This window comes from Myotis nattereri, assembly GCF_964212035.1.
Source record: "Myotis nattereri genome assembly, chromosome: 4".
Lineage (NCBI taxonomy): Eukaryota > Metazoa > Chordata > Mammalia > Chiroptera > Vespertilionidae > Myotis > Myotis nattereri.
Genome location: NC_138079.1, coordinates 36,888,558 through 36,901,244, shown reverse-complemented (window position 1 = coordinate 36,901,244; position 12,687 = coordinate 36,888,558). Strand labels below are relative to the sequence as shown.

General features: G+C 40.1%; 1 protein-coding gene across 1 annotated transcript; it reads right to left on the bottom strand.

Moving 5' to 3' along the window:
* Nucleotides 1-2,135: 2,135 nt before the first annotated feature.
* On the bottom strand, nucleotides 2,136-11,177 carry KGD4 (alpha-ketoglutarate dehydrogenase subunit 4). Its single transcript, XM_081090339.1, has 4 exons — nucleotides 11,083-11,177; nucleotides 5,400-5,463; nucleotides 3,614-3,801; nucleotides 2,136-3,093 (listed from the first exon to the last, which is right to left on the bottom strand). The coding sequence occupies exons 1-4, from the start codon at nucleotides 11,119-11,121 to the stop codon at nucleotides 3,076-3,078; spliced, it is 309 nt and encodes a 102-aa protein (XP_080946465.1). The 5' UTR covers nucleotides 11,122-11,177; the 3' UTR covers nucleotides 2,136-3,075.
* Between the last annotated feature and the right edge of the window lie 1,510 nt (nucleotides 11,178-12,687).

Below are 12,687 nucleotides of genomic sequence, written 5' to 3'. Positions count from 1 at the left end.
GTTGTAAGTGATATAGAGATAATAGAGCAGGGAAAAGAGAGAGAGGTATTAGGCTTTTCAGTTTTAAATATGGTGGGACAAGACAAACATCAGTTTTGAGCAGACAAATGATATGATCCGACCATGTTTCCAAAGGTCCACTCTGGCTGTTGTGAGAGACCAAACTTGGTGTGGGGGAGGTGGCAAGGAAAAGCAAGGCCAGGTAAGGAATTACTGTGGTAATGCAGATGGCTTATTAGATGGTACCAGTTTTTCTAGCCAGAAGGATTTGCTGACAAACTGGATGTGTTGGGTGAGGGAGTAAGGAAAGCATAATTCTAAGGTTTTGAACTGGGGCATTTGATGTTTGTAAGACTTGAGAATCCTGGTTTTTCAGTTACGTTGCCAAAGGCAGCAGAATACCAAGGCTCATAATTTCGTAAATATAATATAGTGTAAAGATTGAGTCCTTGCTGTGGGTCTAAACTGCCCACATTGACTCCTAGGCCAAATATTCAATCAATAGATAAATAACTTGGGCAGATGATTTAACCTTTCTGTCCCTAGTTTCCTCCTCCATAATCGGACCTCATCATTGGGTTGCAGCAAGGCTTAAGTAATTTCACTCTAAAAACCCTTAGAAAAGTGTCTGATAGTGCTCTATTTATGTTAACCATTACGTAACTATTGTTGGTCACCTCCCAGCTCTTTTCACTACTTGGGTCTTTATTGAGCTCTGGTATGTTCATAGGCAAACTTCTCATACATTGCAGAAAACACACCATCCTTATCACTTAATTCTTAATTTTTTACTTGTGGCAAGTCATACCTAATGGTGTGACATGACTTAGGCCAAAGTTCCTTTTTAAAGACATCACTGTAACAACTAACCTCACTTTTAGTAAAAATAAGCTAAGTAGTGAGCTAAATTTGATGGTAGCCCCGTGAGGCTTGAGTGTGCTACGGCATAAATGCACTTTCACACATTGGTAGTAGCCGTCTTCCAAGATGGCCCCAATGATTCTTGCCTTCTAATATTAATGAACTGAGTAGATTCCTCCCACAATGAAACAGGCTGTTATGTGTGACCAGCAGAATATGGCAGAAAATGTAACTTCTGAATTTAGGTCATAAAAGGCATTAATACTTCTGTCTGTATGCTTGGATGATTTACTGTGTGGGAAGTCAGCCAACATGCCATGAGTTTGCTCAGGCAGCCTTGTAGAGAGGAACTGAGTCCTGTCAACAGCCAGCTTCATTCAGCTTGCACCCTCATGAGTGACACTGACTGGGCAGAACTGCCCAGCCAACCTGCTCAGGAATTCCTGACCCAGAGAGAACATAAGCTATTAAGTGATTATTGTTGCTTTTAGCCACTAAGTTTTGGGGTGACTTGTTACAAAGTAATAGATAGTACTGGAAAGGAAAACCTAAAGGTGGCCCTCAGACAGATCCAGTATTAGGCCCACAGTATTACTCAAGCCACTCTATTACCTGAACCCACTGTTTCTGAAAGTAAAAAAATTTGCCCTGGGCTTCCTTTCACTGGGAAAAAAAAAAAAGTTAAGGCCCTAACCGGTTTGGCTCAGTGGATAAAGTGTCAGCCTGCGGACTCAGGGGTCCCAGGTTCAATTCTGGTCAAGGGCATGTACCTTGGTTACGAGCACATCCCCAGTGGGAGGTGTGCAGGAGGCAGGTGATCGATGTTTCTCTCTCATCGATGTTTCTAACTCTCTATCCCTCTCCCTTCCTCTCTGTAAAAAAAAAAAGTCAATAAAATATATTAAAAAAAAGGTTGGGGGGGGGTGTGGAAAAACAGTGGTAGTTTTAAAGAAAAATCTTCCAAATAAATGTAAATAACACACCAAAAAACCATGAATTTTGTATTTTTTGAGTCACCAAAGTAGTGTATTGTTAGCACCAAACCCCAGCCTCAAATTTGAGTTGGGCAACATTTTCACTAGACCACAACACAGAATTTGCAAGAGAAGCAGATCAACTCTAGAATAGTAAGTACAACAACAACAACAACAACAAAAGCAGATGAACCCATAGGCAACTGGGCAATACTCAACAATTCTACTCATCTATTGCTTACAAGCTACCTTTTCTATTAGAGATGACTTCTTGAAAGCATATTCTAGAAATCATTAACGGTACGGAAGAGAATTTATTTAGCTTTGTGAGGCTTTACTTTCACAATAATATATCCTTGGCACAGGAAGACCCTTTAAAGTCTCATAAATTGCTTAACAAAGTAAATATTTACGTTGACTTAATGAAGCTTTCAGACATTAAGTTTGAGAAAGTTAATGATTAGCACAATTGCATACATTATCACAATCCAAACAGTGAACCAAAGAACAAGATTTTCTTAACACCCCATAAAAAATAAGAATTAGCAATTTTTACTCAAACATTATACCTCTGCTATATTTTGATCTCTGATTTTATACTGGCTTTTTCTTTCTTTCTGAAAATAGCTTACTATTAATCTTTTGTGCTAACTCCCTAGTCTTAATACCCAAAGGTCACTGGATATACCTTGGCTCTATTTTTATTTAGTGTAGGATGTGCTTACTAAGCCGGTTATACTCCAGTAACTTTGTGAATAAAAAAAATGCTAAGAGAATTAACAAATAATGGAGTCATTATTTCACCTATCCTCATCCAATTTCAGGAAAATCACTTCCAAAAAGCAATTCTGCCTGATAAACTAATGTCTAAACAGAAACCAAAAGAAAAGTGAAATTATGGGAAATCTATGATGGTTTATTAGACATTGTGTGCTTTTAATAGTTAAACACTGGTAATACTTGATAATAAGAGTAAATTAATAGACTAACATTTTTAAATGTGTACTTTAATAAGTATAAAGTAAATAAACAATTAGGTAAGCTTGTGGAAAAGCTGCCAAGATACATAAATTAAGAAATACAGTGTCTATCTAAGTTTTCTATATTTCTTTCTTTCTTTTTTTACAGAATATTTGTTAAAGTTGTTTAATGTATAATTTCTCATTAGTAATTTTGGAAGTCCTTTATTGTAAAGATTATTCTTTTGTTTGATAACAAACAGCAGCCATAGTGTCAGTGATTATTCAGGACCTCCACGCTGAAAAAGAAAAAATAAAACAAGATTAGGTGTCAAATTTACAGAAAAAATGTTTTCATGGCCACTATACAAATTTACACTATTTTAAGTAAATGATCTTTAGTTTTTTAAAACAATTTCAGGTTTTCTCATTGCTTTATGGCACTCATAGAAATGTTATAAATAATTTCAGATCTGGAAGGGATTCAGGTTGATCCAGATCAGTGGTCCTCAAATTTCGGGGTCTCAGAAGCTCTTTACAATCTAAAAAATTGAGAACCCTAATGAGCTTTTTTCTAATGTGCTTATGTTGACTGCTTCTACACATCATACTTCTGCACATATATTTCTTCATGCATGTAAACTGAGGGTTTGGACATGGTTTATTTCTTAGTCCTGGCCTATCAGACCATCTGTATCTTAATTATGGACACACCATGACAAGACAATGGGAAAGGCATGTAAATCAGCATATGAAATTCCAAAAGCCAAAAACGTTAAGGTGTTTTGCATAATATTGTGATAAAGACCAACAACATACTTGGATATATTCGACTTCTTCTTGAGACACAGGTTTCCTTCTGTATTTCTGAGGTAATGTTTTTATTATTTCTGCAGTGTCTGGTGGACCCTGATGCATCAGCCAATCTGACGATTTACTTCCCTTAGAATGCTGTGAAATTGAAGAAGAGTGAGATGGTACTCCTGTTGATCTCACAGCTTCTGATACTGAAATTTAAAAAATGTAATTAGAGAAATTGTTCAGGTGTCTTAAAATACTATGTTGTGTTCTCCATTATTGAATAATCTAGTCATTCTTGAAATAAGTATTATAATTCTGAGAGGTATTAGAGTAACTTAGTTGGGTAGCTATATATAATTTCATAAAGTTCTTAAAAAAGGAGGTAATATTAAATGAGTGAGTTACTAAATTGAACAAATTTATAAAATAATGAAATTTCTAGGTAGTGGAATTCAAACCATATAGATAACCTACATTACTTAAGTTTTGTCATATGGTGGAATTTACAGGTAATATCTTACAATGGGGAAAAAGAATTTTGGTAACTATAGATGAGATTAGTTTTCTCAATACTTTTCATTACCTATATCTTAATTCAAGAGTTACAATAGCCCTAACTGGTTTGGCTCAGTGGATAGAGCGTCAGCCTGCAGACTGAAAGGTCCCAGGTTCGATTCTGGTCAAGGGCATGTGCCTTGGTTGCGGTCACATCACCAGTTGGGGGTGTGCAGGAGGCAGCTGATCGATGTTTCTCTCTCACTGATGTTTCTAACTCTCTATCCCTCTCCCTTCCTCTCTGTGAAAAATCAATAAAATATATTTTTTTTAAAAAAGAGTTACAGTAAGTTAAAAACACCTGTGTAAAATTTGTTAAAATCCTCCCTGAATTAAGGATCAAATAGCTTATAATAAAGACAGAGACAGAGGATCGGGTAAAAAGGAGGGGTCAGAAAAAAACAGGACTTGTTCAGAATCTTTAGTTATGTTATGATTACTAAGGTTTATAGCAATCAAAGAAACATTTACTGATTGAATGGATAAATGAGTCAATGAAAGAAAAGGTTAGCTGGGAGAGAAATATGGAAATGGTTATTATTCCTCACAATATATGCAAGTGTAAGTGTGGGAGATTAAAGGATAGAAGGAAAAAAAAGGTAGAACAAAAATTCCCCTGTATAAACTCAATATCATTAAAAATTCAGAGACTTCTATTGAGTCATTACCTTTTTAAATGGAATAAGTTAATTTCTACTTGCATGCAACCTAAGGTACATACCACTTTTTTTTTTAAATATATTTTTACTGATTTCAGAGAGGAAAGGAGAGGGAGAGAGAGAAATATCAATGATGAGAGAATCATTGATTAGCTGTCTCCTGCATGCCCCCTACTTGGGAGCCCACAACCTGGGCATATGCCCTTAACCAGAATCAAACCTGGGACCCTTCAGTCTGCAGGCTGATGCTATATCCACTGAGCAAAACCAGCCAGGGGGTTATGTACCATTTTCATCTAAGTTACCGAATCTACCTAATTTTAAAATGAAAAATATTGCCTATAATAGGATATTCATGTATAAGTATACATGTACACCTTTGCAAAAATAAATGCCTTGGTCAGGTAGCTCAGTTGGTTAGAGTGCTAAAGGTCGATCCCAGTCAGGGCCCATACAAGAATCAACCAATGAATACATAAATAAGTGGAACAACAGAATCAATGTTTTTTTTCCTCCTCCTCTCTCCCCCTCCCCCATCCTCCCTTTGAAGTCAATAAATGAAAATTTTAAAAATCTAAAGTACAACTTACCATCTAGTTTAGGATTGTCTCTTCTGTTAGGGAACCTTATTAATGGAGTATGTGGCTTGACTACCTAAAGGAAAAAAAATGCATAAAAAAGATGAAACACTAAAATAAACTCATTAAATATATATATATATATAAGAAAATCTACTGAACCACATAGATACCTTCATTAAAATAAAATACCTTAGTATTTGACAGCAATTTTAAATTTTACTATTTTACTATTCCCCAACCAGGAAAGCTGGTCTATGAATTATTAACTTGTTTATCTTATCTGCTATTCATAATAACTTTGTACTTTATACATCACAAGACATTTTACTGTACTCCCAACTGACCTCAAAGACAACCCTATGAAAAAGATGACATTGATTTTATGTTGTGTGACTTATATATCACCCTGTTGATTGGTAAGAATTGGAAGTTTCCTGACTTGTATTGAGTGTTGTTCCCCTACTCTGTTACTATCTAGCAGTTTAGAATAGGACAAAAAGCATATTGAAAATTAGGTAATTAAAAAGATACTTTTTCTGAGTAAAAAAGTAACGTGTTTTGTGTAAAAAATTTGGAAAAAATGCAGAAAAGCGCTAAGAGGAAAACTATAATCCCCAAAGCCACATAAAACAGGTTTAAACATTTGATAATCCTTTTAGTCTTTTTCCTATACCTATAGAAATACATACTTTTCATTGCCCTAATTCATCATGCCATTTCCATCCCCATTCAATCTCTGCCCAATCCCACCCATTTCCATACCTCCCCTTTCATCTGACTGCTTATCTTTTAAAACAGCTCAAATATCACTCTGCTCTAAGAAACTTCCCCTGATTCCAAAATCTGATATTTCTACTTTGTGTTTCCATGGTATCCTGAACATCTTAAGAATACTGTGCAGCAGCCGAAACCGGTTTGGCTCAGTGGATAGAGCGTCAGCCTGCTGACTGAAGGGTCCCGGGTTCGATTCTGGTCAAGGGCATATACCTGGGTTGCGGCACATCCCCAGTGGGAGATGTGCAGGAGGCAGCTGATTGATGTTTCTCTCTCATCGATGTTTCTAACTATCTCCCTTCCTCTCTGTAAAAAATCAATAAAATATATTAAAAAAAAATACTGTGCAGCAGACAGATAAATGAGCCAATGATGTACAGGAGAGCTGAGCTCCTGGAAAGGCAGAGTCAGAGAATTAAGCACTTCTGCAGCGGTGCCTGATACAGAACATAATAAGTGCTCCAGAAACATATGCCAAGTGAGTGAATAGACTATCTGTATGGTAGGCCTAAGTATATAGGCATGTAAGTATATAGACCAGCCGTGGGCAAACTACGGCCCGCGGGCCGGATCCGGCCCGTTTGAAATGAATAAAACTAAAAAAATAAAAGACCGTTCCCTTTTATGTAATGATGTTTACTTTGAATTTATATTAGTTCACACAAACACTCCATCCATGCTTTTGTTCCGGCCCTCCGGTCCAGTTTAAGAACCCATTGTGGCCCTCGAGTCAAAAAGTTTGCCCACCCCTGATATAGACACACACTCAACAATACAGGGGTGAGCAAAAGTAGGTTTACAGTTATAATACAAATACCTGATAAATACATACAAGAATAAATTGTATTTTCTTTTTTTTTTTTTTTTATTTAAAATATTTTATTGATTTTTTACAGAGAGGAAGGGAGAGGGATAGAGAGCTAGAAACATCAATGAGAGAGAAACATCGACCAGCTGCCTCCTGCACACCCCCCACTGGGGATGTGCCCGCAAAGAAGGTACATGCCCTTGACTGGAATCGAACCTGAGACCCTTCAGTCCGCAGGCCGATGCTCTATCCACTGAGCCAAACCGGTCAGGGCTAAATTGTATTTTCCATACTCACGACTGTAAACCTATTTTTACCCACCTCTGAGGTACATCAGAGAGAAAGAATTCATTTCAACATTGCTTTTGAATACTTAAAACGATAACGTAATATGCCCTTATAGGCTAAATTCCCACACTATTTGGGTTCCCCCTTTCTAAAAAAAATACATAGCCAGGCTGATGTAGCTCAGTGATTGAGCATGGACCTATGAACCAGGAGGTCACGGTTCAAGTCCTGGTCAGGGCACATGCCTGGGTTGTGGGCTCAATCCCTAGTGGGAGCTGTGCAGGAGGCAGTCAATTGGTAATTCTCACCATTGATGTTTCTAACTCTGTCTCCCGCTCCCTTCCTCTCTATGAAATCAATAAAAACATATTTAAAAAAATAACTAAAAATACATAAAAGTAGAGAGAGTAGGGTAATAAGCCCTGATAAACACATTACACAACTTCAACAGTAATACAGTCAGTCTTATGTTATCACCCCTCCCGCTACAAGGGAAAAAATTTGATAATTTGGACTGCACTAAAAAGAAAATAAAAGATCTTTAACACATCAAGAAAAAAATCCAAATTTAAAAATACCAACTAGTTAAAAAATTTCATAACAGACCAAAGGTTAATAGCCATTATATAAAGAACTTGTAAGCATAGCAAAATGGGTAAGAAGTCTTCACAAGTAAAGAAATGAAAATAGCTCTTAACCATATGAAAAGATGGTTAGCCTCATGTATAATAAGACAAAGTTAAAAGTACATGGTAATATTTTTCATCAATTAGATTTTTTGTTTTTTAATCCTCACCCGAGGATATTTTTCCATTGATTTTTAGGGAAAGCGGAAGAGAGAGGGAAAGTCAGAAGAAACATTGATGTGAAACACATCAATTGGGAGGAGCCTGCAACCAAGGTACATGCCCTTTCTGCAGGCTGACACTCTATCCATTGAGCCAAACTAGCTAGAGCCATCAATTAGATTTTAATATACAAGTTGGATAACACAAGACTGTTGGGAAGGTTGTAAGGAAGCAGATGTTCATTCACTGCTATAGGAATGCATCCTATATAATAAAACCCTAATATGCAAATCAACCGAACAGTGGAACTGGTCGCTATGACACGCACTGACCACCAGGGGGCAGATGCTCAATGCAGGAGCTGCCAGAAGGGGAGTGGGCCTAAGCCGGCAGGTGAACACCCCTGGGGGGGCCCCCTGGACTGTGAATAATACTAGCATGTACTGCTTTGTATTATGAATATCTGAGTCAAAGTCTTTGCAACTCTGTTAGGAGACAAACCATTCCTTATTGTATACCTCAAAGTATCTTTTTTTTCATGTATCAGTATTTAGTTCTTTACTATTACTGTATATTGTTGCATTTTAACACACCTACCACAATTTGTTTATCCTGCTAATGGACGTTTGATTGTTTCTGGTTTGGGGGTTGTTATGGATAACGTAGCTATGGACATTTTTATTTTTTTAAACATATTTTATGGATTTTTTACAGAGAGGAAGGGAGAGGGATAGAGAGTTAGAAACATTGATGAGAGAGAAACATCGACCAGCTGCCTCCTGCGCACTCCCTACTGGGGATGTGCCCACAACCAAGGTACATGCCCTTGACCGGAATCGAATCTGGGACCTTTCAGTCCACAGGCTGAGGCTCTATCCACTGAGCCAAACTGGTTAGGGCTAGACATTTTTATATGAGTCACTTTTTGGGTATATGCAATCATTTCTCTTGGGTATAAACCTAGGAATAGAATTGCTGGGTCAAAGGGTAGGTGTGTTTAACTATTAGAGATTGACAAGTTTCCCAAAGTGGCTGTACCATTTTATATTCCTAACAGCAATGTATGAAGGTTTTGGTACTTCACATTCTCATCATCACTTGGTATTGTCAGTCTTTTCTATTTTAATCATTAGATGGGTGTAGTAGTACTTCCTGGTTTTCATTTGTATTCTCCTGGCAAGTAGTGATATTGAGCATCTTTTCATAGGCTTATTGCTCATTTGGATAACTTCTTTTGTGCAGAATCATTTTTTTACCCCATTTTAAAACTGGGATATATATATTATGATACGAGTTCTTTGACAGATGTTTGTCATATCCCAATAGAATCTTTAATTAGTTAATGCTCAATACCCAATAAATGAATAAATGAGGCTCTGTGGAGAATGGCTACAGTGTTTGGACAGGCTCAAGCCTCGTACTAATGAGAGGGCACAGTCCTCTCATTGCCACGTGCAAGTCCCAGAGTGGAGGGCAGAGCCCTCCCAGCACAATTATAGCCAACAGCTATAGTTGTAAGCTTGAACCTATGGTCCGAACACGTGGCCCCACGTGCCTGAGTGATGTGGGCTTGATAGAGTTCAGGTGCATGTAGTTGAGTAGGGTTGAAACCCATGAGAATGTTGTAAACATCTTGACCACGCCCTTACATTGCCTCATGGAATCTGGCTATAAAATAAAGACACGGCTTGTAGTCCGTGGCGCTGTCTCTCCATCTGGGAGCAGCGTCCCACCCAGACCCAGCTTTTATTCCCTTGTCTGTCTTTTCTCCATCCTTTACCGCCCCCTCTCAGGGTCACTGAACCTGGCTGAGCTGGCATGGCACATAAGGCGCCCTGGGGCTGATTATGCCATGGCCGGGCCAGCTTGCCACAGGCTCATTCATTGCAATGGGACTAAAAGACTGGGACCTGGGATTATCTTTCAGACTGACACTTTAAAAAAAAATCTTCACCTGAGGACACGCTTATTGATTTTAGAAAGGGGGAGGGGAGAGAGAGAGAGAGAGAAACATAGATTTGAGAGAACCATTGAGATGGGTTACACCTCCTGAGGGTTCCCCACTGGGGATCAAACCAGCAGCAACCCAGTCTGTGACCTGACCAGGAATGGAACAATCCAACCCACAACCTTCTGGTGCAACTAAGTCACACCAGCTAGGGCAGACTGACACAATTTTAAGAAATACACTTATGCAAAGAGAAAAGCACTTCTCATATCAAAGTTAATAATACAATAATACACTTTCAGAGCTGAAAAAGATCGTGTACACCAACCACCAGTGGAGGTTATGTCCCTTTATGGCCAATGTCACCCCTCCTATTTAAGCTGAGACCGCAGCTGGAAGAAAAGCTACCAGGCGTTAGTAGCCAACGTGTGCGTTAATGTGTGGTTCCTCCAGCTGCCATCTAACCTCAAGAGAAAAAGCAGCTTGGGAACCCAACACTAAAACACGTATTACGGTTCATCTTGTTTCTTTTCTTCATCCCCTCCATCCGGCCGATAACCAGACATTCGAGTCGGTGGGGGGACCCAGTCCGGGTCAAGGGCGCCGCCAGCTCTGGCCCATTCCCAAGACCTTGAAGGGACACCGGGTCAGGGCAGGGCTGGCTTCCTTGCCCTCGCCGCTACCGCCTCCCTGCGATTGGCTGAGCCGGGACGTCGCCGACTATGCCAGACGCCGATTGGCCGGGCGACAGCGGCCGCCGAGCCCCAGGCTCCCGGGAGGGCCAACGAGGTCCTCGCGGAGGACAGGGCAGCGGCCGCCAAGCAGCCGCGAGCCTACGTGCTGCGCTGCGACGTTCCCGCGGTCTGGCTCGAACCCTCAACTCCGGTCCCCGGTTTGCCACCCGATCCAACGGGCTCCGGGTCTAATCCTCACCCCCCCTTCCCCCCGGGCGCCGCCGCTGGCCCCGCTCACGGCCGCGGCCCCGTCCAGTCCCCGCCACCGCCTTTCCTCGCCAGCGCCTTACCTAGATGTAGTCAGCACCCTCCCTACCGCCCTCGGTGCGGAAAGGCGCCCGAACCGCTTTACCTGCACGACCCTGCTAGCGGACGCCATCTTGCTGCCCATCACGACCCCGAGAAGGGGCAGCTTCCGGGGCGCTCGAGCCGCGGCGACAACCGGAGTCCCGGGCAGCCGGGGGCGGGCCCTTTATGTGGCGTCACGGAGGCGGGGCGAGCGGGCGGGACCCTCCTCCCTCGTCCCTCCGGGAACACATGTGTTTCCCATCGCCTCGTTTTGCAGACGAGGGTTTGTCATGTTGGGGTTATTTTGATCGTTAGCCGTGAGTGATCTAGGACCCTTTCCGCCCCCGAAAGCCAGTTTCTAATTTCAGTACAGAGTTTAATCCAGTTATTCATCCAATTATTTCTCTGAGTTGGCGTTTAAGAGGGAACACACAGGATAATCGAATCCCAGGAAAAATGCAGTTTTTCAGATGATACTGATAATCTGCTCATTTGGGAATCACTAATATAGTGTGCATCTGATTCATTTAATGCTGTATTTTGGGGTCAGGAAGACATTTTACAGCAACTAAGTCACACCAGCTAGGGCAGGCTGACACAATTTTAAGAAATACACTTATGCAAAGAGAAAAGCACTTCTCATATCAAAGTTAATAATACAGTAATACACCTTCAGAGTTGAAAAATGTTACTAACGTTGTGGCCCCACCCCATAACAAAGAAACAGAATTTCTGGAGGATGAGGCCCAGAAATCAGGATTTTAACAAGATTCCCAGGTGATTCTAATGTGCAGCCAAGGTTGAGAACCACTGTTTTACAGAATGCTTTTTTTCTTAATGATAGAAACAAGTTTTTTTAAAAAGTGTTTTTATTGATTTCAGAGAGGAAGAGGGAGATAGAAACATCAATGGTGAGATAGAATCATTGATTGAATGGCCTCCTGCATACCCCCTACTGGGGATGGAGCCAGTAACCTGGGCATATGGTTTAATGTGTGGTTCCTCTAGCTGCCATCTAAACTCAAGAGGAAAAAAGAGCTTTGGGAAACCAACACTAAAATATGTATTACAGTTAATGTTTATTTTTTTTTAGTTCCCTCCCATCCGGCCTATAACCAAAATCGAACCTGGGACCATGCAGTCCGCAGGCCTTCGCTTTATCCAAGGAGCCAAACCGGATAGGGACAGAGTCGTCTTTTTTTTTTTTTTTTTTAATTTGTTTATTGATTTCAGAGAGAAAGAAGGAGACAGAAACATCAATGATGAGAATCACTGATCAGCTGCCTCCTGCACGTCCCCTACTAGGGATCCAGTGGAAACCCAGGCATCTGCCCTGACTCATAGGCCCATGCTCAACTCCTGAGCAACACCAGCTGAGCCAGAATGTTTTTCTAGAAGAAAAATAGTTTTACAATTTATGTTGACAATTTCCAAGAATATGCTGTGGCAAAAAGAACAAAATTACAAATAAATGATTTATCAAAAGAAATGAAGTAACACTATAAATATTCCAAAGAAATGTTTAGTATACAAATGTAGGCAAATCTCTGCATTTTTATTGATCTAAAGAACAGATTTCAAATGCTATTACACCTGCAGCGCATCTTCTCAAGTTGTTTAGTCCTTTAAAGAATGCTGAAAACACTACATTGTCTACAAAAATGATCAA